The following is a 17,261-nucleotide window of genomic DNA, read 5'->3' on the forward strand; positions in this document are numbered from 1 at the left end:
TCCATTTTGCAAGAATAGTCTCTACATCTCTCCCATGCACAAATGCTTTTGCTGTAACAGAAAGATTAGCTCTAGGTTTGAACTGGTGGGCTTCTGCCCACCCTTATACAGCAAAGAATGCTTAAATAAGTGTCAGTAGTAAACATCCTTGATGAGGATACTTATCCACTAGGAACTAAACTGGCTTATTAAAAAAAATTCTCCTATATTACCCAACAACTACCAGATGATAACCTGTTGAGTACCAAATTGGTCGTTTTGAGTTTAAAGCATTTTTTCCCCACCTCTTAACTTTTATTTACATTTGAATATTATTTTAAAAAAATAACATTCAGCCAGCCACATCATTTTAGAGACAGTTCGCTTGATGTGTTACTTGAAAAACTAGTATCAGAACATTAGAGAAGCTGAATTAATATCTGCTTAGTTATTTATCCTCCATTCCGTATCTAGTTTATTTCCTTCTCAGAGTAGAACTTTGTTTATTATACCAAATTTCCCCTCTTCACCTGTTGCCTCGTGATAGTTTGGGAAATCTGTCTATGTAAAACTGATGAATTCTGATTAATTAATTCAGTATATAACTAACCCTTAGTGCATATTAAAATCAGCTGTTGCTCACACAAACCATGTCATGTCACAAAGCAGCTACAGGACAACAAATAAGTTGTTAACATGGAATGACTTTACTGAGGCAATCCAACAGACATGCTAAAGAGATTGACCAAGTGAAGGAAATTTGTGATTCCAGGTTGTCTGCAGGGAGGAGTTGGGGCAATAGAAATTCCCCAACAGAACAGAACAAAGGAAGAGGTGCTCACAGTTGCTGATAAAAGGCACATGTTCTCTGAGCTAGACAAACCATTTTACTATTGGACCTGAACAGGTGAGAGAGAGCTTGAAGGGTTAGCAGGAGAGAAGGATCTGGGTACTCAATGAACTGGCCTAAAACCAACTCAGAGTGGTGAGGACAATGGAGGAAAGATTATTGCATGTGTTTGTAAGTCTGCTTCCCCTATGCAAGGGAGTGCGAGTGTGTGTGTGCGCACACGCTGCGGGCATGTTTAAGGCAGCTTTGCAAACCTCCAAGTTCTTGGAGGTAGTCTGGGAAGGGATGTGCTTAAGCTACTGGGGTGACTGGGGGTAGGGGTCAGCATTGGTCTTCTGGCCTAGGGCAGCTGGACTGCAGAGTCTGAGAAGGGATACTAGGGAGAGCCAGAGACAAGAGGTAGAGCCCTGATGCTGTTCAGACTCAGTAGGCTTAGATGCCCACAGAATCCAGTGTTTGGATAAAAAACAAACAAACAAAAAAAAAACAGTAGCATGGTGAGTGTCCAGCAGGGGAAACTCAACAAGGCCTGTGACACCTTGGAGCTAGTGTCATTCTGGTCTGTATCAGAATATCTGTTGAAGAGAAAGATGCTAGAACCAGATTCACAATTGCAGTTTGAGAACCAGTGGTCTAATTCCACAGAGTCAATAGGCTTTTCCTATTATTATCAATCTATAAGATAAAGCAAATGAAGGTACAGCTGGAGATTATTTTAAGAGAATGACCATACCTGTGTTAGTAGTTTCTCCTTTTCTTCTAACTCTTCATCATTAAGGGGATCAGCTTCATCAATTTTAAGCTGTTCTTCCTTTTGTGCTTGGGCTGCATTTGGCAAGTCTGGATTACGAGGTACCTGAGAGAGAAATTTCATCAGCTTTTACATTTCAGTTTCACAGAAGTTAACCAGAACTCTCCAGATAAGGGCTAAATATTTTTTCAGCATGCAAAAAGACAGTACTCCATCTTAATTATGAGTGATAAAACAGCGCACACAGTGTCACCATCATTAAAATATTTTTAATTGCATAATTAAAGTTTCTCAAGACAGAAGAGAACATGCTGTGTAAGATCAGTTTTAATACCTTGTACCCAATAGTTTTTCTGTAATACAGAATCTCTTTTTCTAGTAGTTCAAACAAACGTGGAGGAAAGAACTGGAAATCTTGAACATTAGGCTGTTTTGGAGGCCGTGGAGCCTAAAGAAAACCAAAAAGATATACTTTACATTTAATTCACTTTCAAAGTTTAGTATCTTTTGCTTATAGTTAAATTCATTCAGAAACCCCAGCTGCTTAACCTAGACTAACCCTAAAGAACATAGCTTGCTGATTATAGAAGCCTCTATTATCTTTTGAAAGGTAAGACTAACTCACTTTGTTTGCTTTAACCTTGTAAATAACGCTAATTTCTTTTTCATATTTAGTAAGTCTTCATATGGTTTACTATAGGATTGGCTACAAGTGTTGTATTTGATGAGAGACCTAAAGCATAATCGACCTGGGGTAAGTGACTGGTCCTTAGGGATTAGGAGTAATTTAAATATTGCTGTGAATTTTGGTGTAAGAGGCCATATATCACAGAGACATGCTCACCTGTGTGGGATGACAGACTTTGTGACTCCCTTTTATGGCTGTTAAAGTGCTTTAAGACTCTGAAGTTGGTGGGTGAAATCTAAGTTTTAACAATCAACAATTTGGGGTTTGTGACATGGTTTTTAACAATTTGGTACTCATGCTCTTGTGCAGTTAGGAGCATCACACCGTCACAGCAAAACACTACTTCAGAATACTGTATGAGGAAAGTTGCTGTTCATATTGTGGAAAAAAGGATAACACTGCACATCAAATGTAATTTGGGTTGTTTTTTAAGAAATTAGAAACCAGGTGAATAATAAAACATTTCAAGTGGGACCACTGGGAAGGCCAAATAATTGCTTGAGAAAAAATTTATTTAAGATAAATCTACTTAGTTATTTAGAATCTAATTCTAGACTTCTCACCCTCTCTTGTCCTTATCTTCCACCACCTGACTGAAAGATATTCTCCTTTTAATCTTCCTCTCCCTCCATGAGCCCTGTGTTCAGAGTCCTTTGAACACTCCAGTTTGCATTTTTAAAATGACTTTATATACACACCATTCATTTATTTTACAAAAATTTTCCACTGAGGGAAATTTACAGAAGTGTACAAATTGATTTATAGTTGGAAGCACGTTAAGATAAGTCTGTCTTTTGTACATTTCATTCACTTTCTGGTTTAAAGTAAGTCAAACTCACTTTCGGTGCTTTCGGTTCACTGACACGAAGAGCTTCCCTGAAGTAAGCATCAACAGCATAGTTGGCTTTTCTTTCTCGTTTAGGTGGCTCAATCCACTCTGTGAATGCCATCTATAAGATTAAAGAAATAAATTAAAAGGACCTCAAGTTCTATAAGGTATTTTATACAAAGTTTACATTTTACACAAAACTAGAATGAAAGTACCACAAATTTAACAAGCAAAGGAACCCTCGTATTATGTATCACACGTTCACCAAACCAGTAACACGCAATAAGCGTATACAAATACTACCAGTGAATTCTTCCAAAACAAATCCAGATATTACCTTTTGTTTCTCTCTATAATCTTCCCCTTCAAAGTTGTATACACTGGACTCTGTATCCATTGTAAAATTTCTAAGTGAACTTTCGCCCATCTTTGAGAGTTTCTCATTCATTTCTGCAGTCTGGAAAGAAGTTATCAATGAGTAATACTTTTCAAAAAACGGCTCCTCCTTATTCATGATCACACACTCCAAAAATGACTTACTAGTACAAATCTTAATGCCCAAAAACACACTCCTGATCTACCATGTAAATTTCAGTCTGAAATTTTTTAATTGCATTTGTAATGTTATTCAAATTATCCATAGTAATAACATCTCAGGTTTCTTTAATTTGCACCTCACCTTCTTTGCACCTCTTTCCAAAATACCATCAATATCATCATCAGTAATCTCACTCTCCTTTGAAGCAAACACATGTGTAGCTCCATGTCGAATCATCTGCAGCATTTCATCTTTTCCTATTTTATTCAGATTTTGATCCACCAGTCTTCCTGAAGATAAAAATATTGGAGGACAATACCTTATTGCAGAGTTTAGTGATTTTAGGCCAATCACTTGGATGTGTCAGGAACAGAAAGAACACTTCCTTTCCCTCTTTGTTTATTATGTTTGTCACAGGCCATTCATAAGTCAGTCACAAGAACTATTTTCAACATTTAAAAGTTTTTTTGTTTTTGTTTTCCTGACAGAAATCTAGATAGTTAAGCAAGAACCAGTCCTTGCTTAGTAATACAAATTAATGATATCCATCCAAAAACACTCTGGATTTTAAGTCTTCCATGTAGCCTTTCATTCCTGGCCAGCATTTTCACAATTTCAAGTCCACATCTCCCTGTGAACATGACAGCAATAGCTATGGTACTTTTAAAAAATAATTGATTTCAAGTTAGACTAACGAAAAAGCTAGCCCTTGAGCTTCAGCTTTGGCCCCGCTGCCGAGAACGGTGAAGCTCAGGGTTTGGCCCTCACACCCAGGACAGTGGGGCTTGGGCAAGCTCATGCTTTGGTCCCCCCGTCCTAGGGGTCATGAAGTAATTTTTGTTGTCAGAAGGGGTTGTGGTGCAAGGAAGTCTGAAAACCCCTGAGTTAGGCTAATGTATGGAGTTACATCATCCTTACTCTTTTATTCCATTACTCTAAAACTAGACACAGAAGTGAAACTTTATTATTACACTTCCCTCTTTAAAGCGTTTTCACTGTTTACATTTCTGTTTAAGTATACTCATTCTTAGCCATCTGGGATCCCTTAATCATTCCATATTGCAGTAACAGGTGTTATGCTGAAAGACTGCCACACAAGAAAAAACAAACTTAAGAAAATCATCATTCCCTTCCATCCTAAGAACAAAATATGACATCCTGGCCCCACTGAAGTTAATAGCAAAACTCCAACTGACTTCAATGAGGTCAAAATTTTACCCAGAATTTCATGTGAAAAAAAAGGGAGTGGCAAAGGAGAGAAATAGCAAAGTACAAAGGTAGAAAAGCTGTCTCAATACACTTGCCTTGTTGAATGACTATGGAATCCAAACGAAGTTTCATTTCTGCTCTTTCCACTATTCTTTCCTCCACAGTGTTGTCTGTGATAAATCTGAACACTCTAACAGTTTTTGTCTGGCCAATTCTGTGTGCTCGGTCCTGTGCAGAAAATTGTGAAATACTCACATCATTTAGCACAGCACGGTAAAGTGTTTGTATTGAAATATAGATACATACAATTATTGCTTGAATTTAAATCAGTTTTTAAGAGTGTAGCTATCGCCATACTAGTTTGTGAAATTAAAAAAACCTATACATTTCAGATTAAAATCCTTTCATAAATCCAGTTGACATGGCCGCTCAAAAAAGTTTTTATTGGCACTAAGCTTAGTTAATGAGGTCTCTTGCACAGAGAACAGTACACTTTGCTTAAGATTCCTGTCTAAAAGACATGGTACATATTTTAACAGATATTTCACAGATAAAACAATCAGAACAGATCATCTAGTCTGATGTGTATATTATCTCAGAAAATTTCACTCATTTATCCCTATATTGAGTTTAATAACTTGTGTTCGACTAAAGCATCTTCCAGAGAGACTTTGCTTTCAAGTCTTATTTTGAAGACAGTGTCATCTTTTGAACCATCACTGTTAAAAAACTGTCTCATTTTCAACTGGAATTTGTCTGGGTTTAACTTCCATCTGTTGGTTCTTGTTATGTCTTTGTGTCATTCTTTTGAACAACCTTTATTAAGCATATCAGAAAATATCTGCAGTCTGGCTGAAATCCTCAGATTTTCAACATGCTAATGTGCACACAGATCTGGTTTGTACATATTTTATAATTTATACCTTTAATATGAAAGTTTTAAAAATATGAGCTCTCTTGTTTTGTAATGTGTAAGTTAATACATTGTTCTCTCCATAAGATCAAAGACTGAGATGCAACATTTTTGGATGTAAGGATTAAGCATGTGCACCCTTATAATGCAAGTTAGTAACAGAAAAGCTGATTCAACTCAAGAGATGATAGTGAAGTGATTACTCCAATTTCTTAAAATGACAGATTAAGGCTTTAAATTTTAGGCCAAATTTAACCTAACTGCTATGTCCTTTTTAAGGTCAACTACTCTTGGAGCATAGAAATCAGTCTTAATTTAAAAAAAAAGACTGCACTATTGAATTAAAGTGGACCAAAGTATATATAGACCCAAACCCTGGGCACTATGAAATGCACATATATACATTTGTATGGTAGTTCTGTAAGAAAAACTAGTGTATATACAATGATATTTCTGTCTTGGAATTCTTACCATAGCTTGAAGATCTACTTGTGGATTCCAGTCTGAATCGTAAAGAATTACAACATCAGCAGTAGCCAGATTGATTCCAAGACCACCGGCACGCGTGCTCAACATAAACACAAACTTGGAGCTGTCAGGTTCATTATATGCATTAATAGAATCCTGCAGAAATAAAGTAGTCAATGCAACTGTATATTTTGAAAACACAACTTTATTTAATTTTATTTTTATTCTTAACACTCACTTGTCTCTCATCATGAGGTGTTTGTCCATCTAATCTACAATACTCATAATTTCGCCACATACAGTAATCTTCCAAGATGTCTAGTACTCTTGTCATCTGACTAAAGATTAGTACCCGTGAGCCTATTAGGGGTAAAAAGTAAAATTGTTCAACAAATAAATAGCTAAATTTTATATAAATAGTTTGGGGGGAAGGGGTTTACTCTTAAAACATACGATTGTAAGAACAAGATGATGACTGGTAAAAAAATCAATATGGGCATCTAGTTAGAATACATTTCTTTCAAAATTTGAGAAACAAACTGACGCCTGAAAAATATGACTAAGAATGTAATTTTTAAAAATCTAATCTAGATTAAGAAAAGGTATTAAAAACTGACACTTAAAGTTCTAAAAAACAAACAAACAGTTATCTTCTTGTAACTGTTGTTCTACGAGACGTCCATTGCTCACATCCATTCCAATCAGGTGTGTGCGCGTCACATGCACGATCATTGGCAAGTTTTCCCTTACCACCATCTGTTGGGTTGGCCATGGAGACCCCAGGAGTGGTGTCTTTATGGCACTCAATATATGATCCTGCCAACCCAACCCCCCTTCAGTTCCTTCTTGCCGGCTACTCTGACAGAGGAGGAAGGAGGGTGGATATTGGAATGGACATGAACAACGCATCTTGAAGAAGTTACAAGAAGGTGAGTAACTGTTCTTTCTTCAAGTGCTTGTTCACGTCAATTCTAGTCGGGTGATTCCCAAGCTCTACTCTACCCCTGAAGGTGGGGTCAAAGTCAAGGAACCCTCATTTGAGCACCACTCTGCCGAAGGCTGCATCGTCTCTGGCATGATGGATGATAGCGTACTGAGAGGTGAACGCAGGCACCGATGACTAAGTAGCTGCTCTGCAGATCTCCTGTACCAGGACTTGGGTCAGAAATGCCTCTGAAGAAGCTTGAGCTCTTGTGGAGTGTGCCTAATAGGCAGAGCTGGGGCCTCAGCCAGTTCATAGCATGTGTGGATACAGTCTGAGATCCGAGACAAAATACACTGAAAAGAGATCGGGAGTCCTTTCATCCGGTTTGCAACTGCCATGAATAGTTGGTTCAATTTTCTGAACGGCTTAGTGCACTTGATATAGAATGCCAATGGCCTCTGAACGCCCAGTGAATGAAGCCATTGTTCCCAGGCACTGATGTGAGGCTTGGGATAAAAGGCGGGCAGGAAGATATCTTGGGTGGTATGAAAATGAGACACCACCTTGGGAAGAAAGGAAAGTTACTCACCTTGCAGTAAATGAAGTTCTTCGAGATGTGTGTCCCTGAGGGTGCTCCACTCTAAATGACAGTGTGTCCCAGCGCTGTTGATCAGAGATTTTTGGTAGCAGTGCCTGGTTGGGGTGCATGCACCCAGATGGTATCTCCTGTCTAGCTGGAATCTTCCTGAGTGCGTGCGCCCCACACCCTCCTCAGTTCCTTCTCTACCGTGGAGCATCATACTAGTACTCCAAAGTAGAGGGGAGGAGGGCGGGGAGTGGAGCACCCACAGGGGGACACATCTCGAAGAACTTCAGTTATTGCAAGGTGAGTAACTTTCTCTTCTTCTTCGAGTGCTGTCCCTGTGGGTGCTCCACTCTAGGTGAATGTGTAGCAGTACCCACTAAGGCTGGTGGGACTTTGGAGACGCGGCAGGGAGTACTAAAGATAGTACTGTATGGCCTACTATTGCGTCTGCCGAGGTGTCTTGCGGGAGAGCTTAGTGTTTTGCAAACGTGTGTTCAGATGACCATGTAGCCACCTTGCAGATATCAGGAATGGGAATGTTGTGTAAGAAGGCAATGGATGCCAACATGGCTCTAGTGGAATAAGTTCTAATGTTATTGGGCGGTTGAAGATTCTTCGCACGGTAACAGGATCTGATGCAGTCAGAGATCCACTTGGATAGACGTTTAGAGATAGCCATGCTCCTTGATCTTTCGGCAATGAAAACGAAGAGTCGTGGAGACTTGCGAAATGGTTTAGTTCGTTCTAAATAAAAGGCAATTGCTCTCCTCACATCGAGAGTATGCAGGGTTGCTTCCTGTGGAGTTTTGTGAGGTTTGGGATAGAAAGTAGGTAAGTATATAGGTTGGTTGAGGTGGAAGGTTGACACCACCTTAGGAAGAAATTTAGGATGTGGTCTCAAAGTGACTTTATCTTTGGAGAAGATTGTGTAGGGAGGATGGGCCATGAGGGCACTCATTTCACCCACTCTCCTCGCTGATGTTATGGCAACTAGGAAAGCCACCTTCATGGACATATGGAGGTGAGAAGAGGTAGCCAACGGCTCAAATGGAGGTTTCATGAGGGCATGAAGTACGAGGTGAAGATTCCATGTAGCCACTGTTGGATGAATCTCAGGGTAAAGATTCTGCAGGCCAGCGAGAAAGCGTTTAATGGTGGGGTGTGTAAAGAGTGAGTACCCATCCAATAGGTCATGGAAGGTGGTAAGCGCCACCAGGTGCACTTTGATGGAGCTGATCGAGAGTCCATCTAGTTTTAGTTTCAGGAGGTAGTCTAGAATGTTAGGGAGGGTCACATTATTGGGTGCTAAATGGTTATGCGAGCACCAAAAAGCGAAACATCTCCACTTCTGAAGGTAGGTTTTACGAGTTGAGTCTCTCCTACTGTGCAAGAGGACATGCTGGACCTGCTCAGAACAGGCTAGTTCATGGGTTTGGAACCATGAAGGAACCAGGCTGTGAGGTGGAGCTTTTGGAGCTGAGGGTGAAGGACTTGTCTGTTGTCCTGGTAAAGGAGGTCTGGTCTGTTGGGGAGAGCCCATGGGTGACGAGAGGACATGCGCAGAAGGTATGGGTACCACGTCTGTCTTGGCCAAGCTGGGGCAATAAGGATGACCTGGGCCTTGTTGTCCACGATCTTCCGAAAAACCCTGTGTAGTAGAGGGATAGGTGGGAAGGCGTACAGGAGGCAGTTGTTCCATGGGATGAGGAATGCATCCCTTAAGGACGCAATCCCGAGTCCCTCCCTGAAGCAAAACAGAGGGCATTTCCAGTTTCGAGTCGTGGCAAAGAGATCTATGGACAGCGTGCCCCAGTGGGAGAAGAGCTGTTGGAATACTGCGGGGTGCAGTTCCCATTCGTGTTCCATCGAGAAGTGTCTGCTGAGTGCGTCGGCAGTCGTGTTGTGACTGCCTGGTAGATAGGAAGCGATGATCTGTATTTGATGTCGTATGCACCAATTCCATAGTCGAATGGCTTCCATGCAGAGGGAAGGTGATCGTGCTCCCCTTTGTCTGTTTATGTAATACATACATGCTATGTTGTCTGTTAAGACTCGCAGGTATTTGTTCTTTATGAGGGGAAGAAAGTGAAGGCATGCTCTCCTCACTGCTCTGAGCTCTAAGAGATTTGTGTGTAGATGTGTCTCTGATGCAGACCACCGACCTTGTGCCCTGAGTTCCCCTAGATGCGCTCCCCAACCAATCAGGGAAGTGTCCATGCTGAGCATGAGCGTTGGGGATCGTTGCTGGAAGGAAAACCCTGTGCAGAGGTTTTCTGGACTTGTCCACCATTGTAGGGAAGCTATAACATGAGGTGGAGGAGTTAGCGGCATCCCTAACGGATGTCTGCTGGGCTTGAAACTGGAGTTGAGCCAGCCCTGGAAGCATCGCATATGTAGCCTGGCGTGTTGAACCACGAAGGTGATAGCTGCCATGTGACCAAGGAGCTGTAGGCAGATTCTTGCTTGCATCCTGGGACGAATAGAGAGCATACGTATGAGCTGCGTGATAGCGAGGAATCTGTTGTATGGGAGCGAGGCCCTGCTCTGGGCTGAGTCGAGATGAGCTCCAATGAATTCGATCTGTTGCGTAGGTATCAGAGTAGATTTTTGAATGTTTATTTGGAAGCCTAGGTTGTGAAAAATGAAGATGGCGAAGCACGTGGCTTGAAGTGTCTCACCATAGGAGTCGCCCCGATGAGGCAATCGTCCAGGTAGGGGAAAAGTGTGACCCCGTGTTTGCGGAGGTGAGCCACAACCACGGCTAGGGTCTTGGAAAAAACCCTTGGAGCTGTGGAGAATCCGAAAGGGAGGACTCTGTATTGGAAGTGATCCTGACCGATTGTGAATCGTAGGAAGCGTCTGTGAGCTGGATGTACTGATATATGGAAGTAAGCATCTTGTAGGTCGAGGGCTGTGAACCAGTCCCCTTGATCCAATGCAGATATTATTGTGCCCAATGTGACCATCTTGAATCTTTGTGTCCTCACAAATTTGTTCAGTCGGCGTAGGTCTAGTATAGGCCTCCATCCCCCGGTTTTCTTCTGCGTTAGAAAGTAATGGGAGTAGAACCCTATCCCTTGATGTTGCGGTGGCACAGGTTCCACTGCACCTAGTTGCAGAAGGTGTGCCACTTCTGTGCGAAGTAACTGTTTGTGAGAGGGGTCCCTGAAGAGGGACAGGGAAGGGGAAAGGGTTGGGTATGAACGGGATGGAGTAACCGGTCCGAACTATTTCAAGGACCCAACGGTCCTGTGTAATCCGCTGCCAAGCACGCTGGAAATACTGGAGGCAGTGGCCAAATGGACAGGTAAGTGGTGGAATCAAGGGATGGTCGTGCAGACCCTCGACCAAAGCTTCAAAACTGTTGTTTATTGCCTGGTGGACGGAAGGTGGTGGCTTGATTTTGATTTTGTCTGCGTTTGGGAGGTCTAGTACGATTCCTAGTTGCGTCATATGGTCTGGATTGAGGACGATAGTACTGATGTGTGCGTTGTCTTTGGTATGGTTGGTATCGTTGTCTCCTGGGAAGTGATGGGTGAATGCCCAGGGTGCGCAGTGTCGCTCTCGAATCTTTCATGGTGTGGAGTAGTTCATCAGTTTTTTTCGAAAAGAGTTTGTCCTTATCAAAGGGGAGGTCCTCCACTTTGGTCTGGAGCTCTTTAGGAATGCCTGACGCAGAGAGCCATGAGAATCTGCGCATAACCACAGCAGTTGCAGTGGTACGGGCTGCTGTGTCCGCTGTGTCTAAGGACGCTTATAGGGCCATTCTGGAGATCAGTTGTCCCTCAGACAGGATTGATTTGAAGTCTGCTCTTCTGTCCTCTGGGATGTATGAGGCAAATTTGAGAAGCTTATCATAATTATCAAAATCATAGCTGGCGAGGAGAACAGAATAGTTTGCAATCCTGAACTGTAGTGTAGAGGATGTATAAACCTTGTGGCCCAGGACATCAAGGCGTCTAAGGTCTTTGTCTTGTGGGGTTGGTCGATATTGTGACTCTCTAGTTCGCTGTGTAACTGCATCAATGACAAGAGAGTTCAGTGGTGGATGAGAAAATAGGAAGTCTGCGTCCTTTGCAGGAACGTAGTATTTACGTTCAATCTTCTTACAAGTTGGTACTAGAGAAGCTGGGGTTTGCCAGAGGGTGTCAGCTGGCTCCATGAGTGCTTCATTTATAGGGAGCGCGATTTTCGAGGGCGCAGATGGTTGAAGAATTTTGAGGAGTTTGTGCTGATTCTCCTGAACCTCTTCTAAGGGGCTATCCTGACTGATTGCAACTCTCCTGAAAAGTTCTTGAAATTGTTTGCAGTCGTCCACGGACTGTGGAGGTGGAGGGAGGATGGCTTCATCTGAGGCTAATGGAGAGTTAGGGTTAGGCGAGTCAGGATATGGTGCATAGCTCCCAGACTCTGGAGGGGGCTCGGGCACCCTGGAAGTGGATGGAGCAGGAGATTGAGGCACCGAAGGAAGATGATTGGTAGGAGGATTCTGCCACGGGTACCACTGAGGCCAAGGCATGGGGTAGGAGAACCCAGGCATCGCCCACGGGGGAGCAATGTAGGAAAACTGAGGCTGCTGGGCTTGAGCCTTAACCTAAGATGGTAAAGGTGCCTGTGGAGGAGAAGCAGGAAGGGAGAACTCCGCTTGCTGCTGTAGCTCAAGGTCACCGTCGGTGAAAGCCAGTTCAGGTGGAGAAAATGGCAGGTCAAGAAAGGAGTCCTCTGTGTCTAGGAGCGGAGAGTGAGGCTCAGGTGGCACTAGAAGGTCACTGAGTGAGAAGCTGTTGCTCCTGCTCTCTAGGCTGATCTAAGCCTGCTCTCTGCTCTGGTTCTTTAGTAGGAGAGAGTGGCAGAGAGTGTCCTGCTGTGTTGAGCCTAGAGGTGCCCTGCAGGGGGTCTGCTGCTGGTGCGTGGGCAGAAGAGTGGCTGGGTGCCAACGCTCTTCGTGGTGCCGAGGCTGATCGCGCTGTCGGCACCGCAGTTATTTTCGTCGCTGAGGCAGAGCGCGCTGTCGGCACCGCAGCCACTTTTAGCGCTGAACTTGACCAGGCTGTAAGTGCCGCGGCCGTTCTGGGTGTCGGAGCCAAACGTGCTGCTGGCACCGCAGCCGGTGCCGAGGAGAAACGTGGTGCCGGTGCTGTAGCCTTCCTCGGTGCCGAAGAGGAGTGAGGTGTCGGCGCCACAATCGTTTGCGGCGCTGAGGGGACCGAGTCAGTAGGTGCTTTCCCCGTGCGGGAGGTCTGGTCCCTGCCTCTAAGCTCTGTCAGAGCGGTTCCTGAGGCATTAGGAGAGGCTGAAACAGCTGTCTTTCGGGCTGTCAGCACAGGGGGTAGGGATCTCACCGGAGACCCCCTACCCTTGTTAGCGTCTCGTTTGTGAGACTGCTGAGCTTCTTGCCTCCACTCCAGGGAGGGTGAAGCAACGCTCCCCACTGGTTCCAATCTGGCTGGGGAGCGTGTGGGAGCGGGTTCTACCTTTCCCGTCCCCAACAGCGGCTGCAGGGATTTTTCCATCATGATGATCTTGAGGCGCAGATCCCTGTCACGACGAGCTCTTGACTTGAGGCTCGCACAATGGAGGCACTTCGCAGGGATGTGGGTGTCTGCGAGGCACTTCACACAATGCGAGTGGCCATCTGAGCGTGGCATGGAGTCCTAACAGGAGATGCATCTTTTGAAACCTGAAGGTCCTGGCATTATGAGTTAGAGAAGAGAGTCTCAATGGGAGACAAGCCTGAGGGTTTTTTTTGAACAAAGTAACTAACTATGTAACTATACTAAAGGAAGGGAAACAACTGGGAAGTAATTAATAATTATTTCTATGTTCTTTGTTACTGTTTCCTACAGAGATCAGGGAAAAGAAAGTAGCACTGCCCCGAGTCCTGTCTTCAGCCGAGGACGGTTGAGAAGGAACTGAGGAGGGTGTGGGGCGCACGCACGCACTCAGGAAGATTCCAACTAGACAGGAGATACCATCTGGGTGCGTGCACCACAACCAGGCACTGCTACTGAAAATCTCCGATCAACAGCACCGGGACGCACTGTCACCTAGAGTGGAGCACCCACAGGGACAGCACTCAAAGAAGAAAGCTGGGTGAGGCCTGAGTTGCACCTTGAAGACCGTGTAAGATAGATCAGAAGGTAGTGCCTTCAGCTCATAGACCCTCCTAGCTGATGTGATAGCAACCAGTAAGGCCACCTTCCAAGACAGAGCAAAGAGTAAGTGGCTAATCGCTAAGGGGGGGGGGGGGGGAGGAGGGGAAGAGAATGAATATGAGCCTGGATAAGTCAGAAGGGATCATAATGATCTTCTAGTCTGAACTCCTACACAATGCAGGCCACAGATTCTCACCCTCCCACTCTTGTAATAAATCCCTGACCTATGTCTGAGCTAATGAAGTCCTCAACTTCTGGTTTAAAGACTTCAAAATGCAGAGAATCCTCCAGCAAGTGACCCATGCCCCACGCTGCAGAGGAAGGCAAAAATCCCCCAGCGCCTCTGCTAATCTGTCCTGGAGGAAAATTTCTTCCCAACCCCAAATATGGCAATCATCTAAACCCTGAACACGTGAGCAAGACTCACCAGCCAGACACCCAGGAATACCAGGGTACCAGGTTAAGGTCCCACACAGGTACTGGCTGACAAACATGTGGGTATAACTTTTCCAGCCCCTTCAAGAAACGCCCCACCATGGAATTGGCAAATACGGAACAGCCAGACACTCCCAGGTAGAAGGCTGAGATGGCCGCAAGATGTACTTTAATAGAGGACAGTGCAAAGCCTTATTGTTTCAGGTGTAGGAGGTACTCTAAGATGAACGGAACTAATGCCTGTAAGGGAGATATACGATGCTCCTCACACCAGCACGGGAACCTTTTCCACTTGGCTAGATAGGTGACCACGGTGGATGGTTTCCTGCTACCGAGAAGGACATTCCTGACAGGACTTGAGCTTTCAGACCATGAGATGGAGGGACTGAAGGTCTGGGTGGTGAAAGTGACCATAGTCTTGTGTGATTAGTTCGGGGCAGAGTGTTAGAGCTATTGGATCATCCACTGATGGCTCCAAAAGCATAGTGTACCAGTGCTGATGGGGCCACACTGGAGCAAAGAGGATTACCTGAGGTGGTGCGCTAGTTCGTTCTGCACTCCTGGCAGATAGGACACCTCAAGGTGCATGGAGTGGGCTACGCAGAACTCCCAAAGATGAAGGGCTTCTTGACATAGGGGAGAGGAACACATTCCCCCTCTACTTGTTTATGTAAAACATGGCAGTGGTGTTATCTGTCATCACTGCCACACACTGGCCTTGCAGTATGAACTGGAACGCTTGGCATGCCAATCGCACTGCTCTGAGTTCCCTCATACTGATGTGGAGAGCGCTCGTTTTGCAACCACAGCCCCTGCGTCTGGCAGTCGCCCGGGTGTGTTCCCCAACCCAACGATGATGTGTCCGTTATTAGGGTCAAGGTGGGCTGTTGAAAGGAACTCCCTCACACGCTGTATGGAGGTCGAGCCACCATTGGTGGGACTGGAGTACTTGTGACAATGTAAGTATTGAGTCCAGCCTGTCACACCACAGGTGATATGCAGAAGTGAGCCATGCTTGGAGTGGCCTGTATCTGGCATGCCTGACACATAAGTGCAGGCTGCCATGTGGCCAAGAAGGGCCAGGCAACTCCACTCCGTAGTGGTCAGGTACTGCATGAGGCTCTGAATTATGCCTGCTAAGGATAGCTTGTTGACTAGCTATCCTCAGCTGCAGGCCCCCAGTTAGCTGAATAGGCCTTCCTACTGAATAATTCTAACCGTTTTGACTCCTTTGACTTTGGAGTCGGCCCTTGTCTCTCTCATTAACCGCAGTGACCTCCAGGGAACATGGCTGCGGATGAGAAAACAAGCACTCATATCCCTTGGACAGGATAAAGTACTTGCATTCGACGCCTCTTGCCGGGGGGGGGGGGGGGAGAGAATGGATGCTGGGGTCTGCCAGAGCGTTTTTACAGTGCTCTGTACAGTTTTAATCAGGGTCAGGGGCCCTCCAGTGTTAGGATATCAACCGTAGGGTCCTCAGATTCAATAACCTCCTCCGCCTGCAACCCCATGTTGCGGGCGATCCTGTGCAGGAGGTCCTGGTGTGCCCTATGGTCTATTGGTGGAGGTCCAGAAGCGGAGGCCCCTGCCATTACCTCATCATGAGACACTAGGGGTGGCATAGGGTCATCTTAAACTCTCTGGCCTCCTCCTGTTCGATATCTGGGCCCTGTGGGCTGACACTCATTGTGGCAACGGAAGTCTGGGTCGCAATCAGTGTTGTTGCAGTGGCAACCTCTGTGATGGCCTGGGCCGCCTGCTCATAGGAAGTAGATGTCTCTGATCCCTTAGGGGCTGGGCGATCCCTAGGTGGTTGGGGTGCTCTAGTATTGGAGACAACCAAACAAAAGCCCCTGATAATAAGCCCAGGGAGTCCAAAAGGGTCATTGTGGCTTAGGCTGCCAGTGCAGAGGCCAAGCTACAGGTGTCTTGCTCCTATGTCTGTGGGAACAGCACCCACTGTGGTAGGAGTAGAATGATTCCACATCTAAGTCCGACAACCCTGATCTGGACAACCATGGCAGCACTGACCAGCATTGCACAGGGGATTGGTGCCGATGTCCCCACATTGGGGATCGATGCCGAGAGCTGGGCACCAGAGATCACTGCCTCTCTAACACTGCTGGCGATCGGTGCCACTGATCTGGATTGCCTGAGTGGTGCTGGGGAGGAGTATAAGGGGTCCCGAGATGGCCTGGGTGATGGTGAGCAGGAGCGATGCCGAGGAGAACGCTGCATTATAGCTGGCTTCCCTCTAGATGGTGCTGGGCATGAAGGTACAGGGGGACTTGTCCCTGACCACCAGGGGTTGTGGGTGCCATCAGTTCTATCAACTCCGTCAGCTTCCAAAGTGTCTGGGGTGGAGGGTAACTCCAATTCCTCCACCTGACACTGCCTGTCCGGGGAGTCACTGGGTGCCAGACTCAATGGTCCCTCCCTCCCAGGGAACCAAAGTCAACAGTGCCGACTCTTGACCCTTGGGTGCAGTGCGCTCCTTCCCAGGATGCACTGCTGATGCACCCGGAGGCTCAGAAACTTCAACCTTGGTGAGCAGCCTCTGTCACTTTCCTTCCACTTGTGTGGTACTGGCGAGTAGGAATGGTGCCGGACAGTCTGCCGTGCTGGAGAACGGTGCCTTATTGTGCACCAAAACCAGAGTGCTGTGCAACGATTTGCTCAGCACAGGACCCCGCGCTCAGGGTCAGGTTGAGGACAGAGAGCGGGCTCCATCAAAAGTTGTTTGAGATGGAAGTCAGGCTCTTTTCTCGTCCTGGGTAGAAAGGACCTGCAGATCATATTCAAAACCTTGGTGTTAACCTTCAGGGCCCTCTATGGAATTGTTCCAAGGTACCTCAGAGCATGTCAGGTCTCCCTTAATGGCAACATTCCTCAGGACATATGAAACTCAACTTAAGGAGAAGCCTGTGAAAGT

General features: G+C 45.4%; 1 protein-coding gene across 1 annotated transcript in view; it reads right to left on the reverse strand.

Annotated features, from left to right (window-relative positions):
• SMARCA5 (SWI/SNF related, matrix associated, actin dependent regulator of chromatin, subfamily a, member 5) overlaps window positions 1–17,261 on the reverse strand; it is a 50,222-nt gene that overhangs the window by 7,934 nt on the left and 25,027 nt on the right. The window contains exons 12-19 of the mRNA XM_030563692.1: window positions 6,464–6,585; window positions 6,229–6,381; window positions 4,940–5,072; window positions 3,777–3,925; window positions 3,435–3,554; window positions 3,108–3,218; window positions 1,915–2,028; window positions 1,563–1,685 (exon numbers count right to left, since the gene is read on the reverse strand). Coding sequence (XP_030419552.1) covers window positions 1,563–1,685; window positions 1,915–2,028; window positions 3,108–3,218; window positions 3,435–3,554; window positions 3,777–3,925; window positions 4,940–5,072; window positions 6,229–6,381; window positions 6,464–6,585 — 1,025 coding nt within the window. The remainder of the gene's footprint in view (window positions 1–1,562; window positions 1,686–1,914; window positions 2,029–3,107; window positions 3,219–3,434; window positions 3,555–3,776; window positions 3,926–4,939; window positions 5,073–6,228; window positions 6,382–6,463; window positions 6,586–17,261) is intronic.

This window comes from Gopherus evgoodei, chromosome 5 (assembly GCF_007399415.2).
Source record: "Gopherus evgoodei ecotype Sinaloan lineage chromosome 5, rGopEvg1_v1.p, whole genome shotgun sequence".
NCBI lineage: Eukaryota > Metazoa > Chordata > Testudines > Testudinidae > Gopherus > Gopherus evgoodei.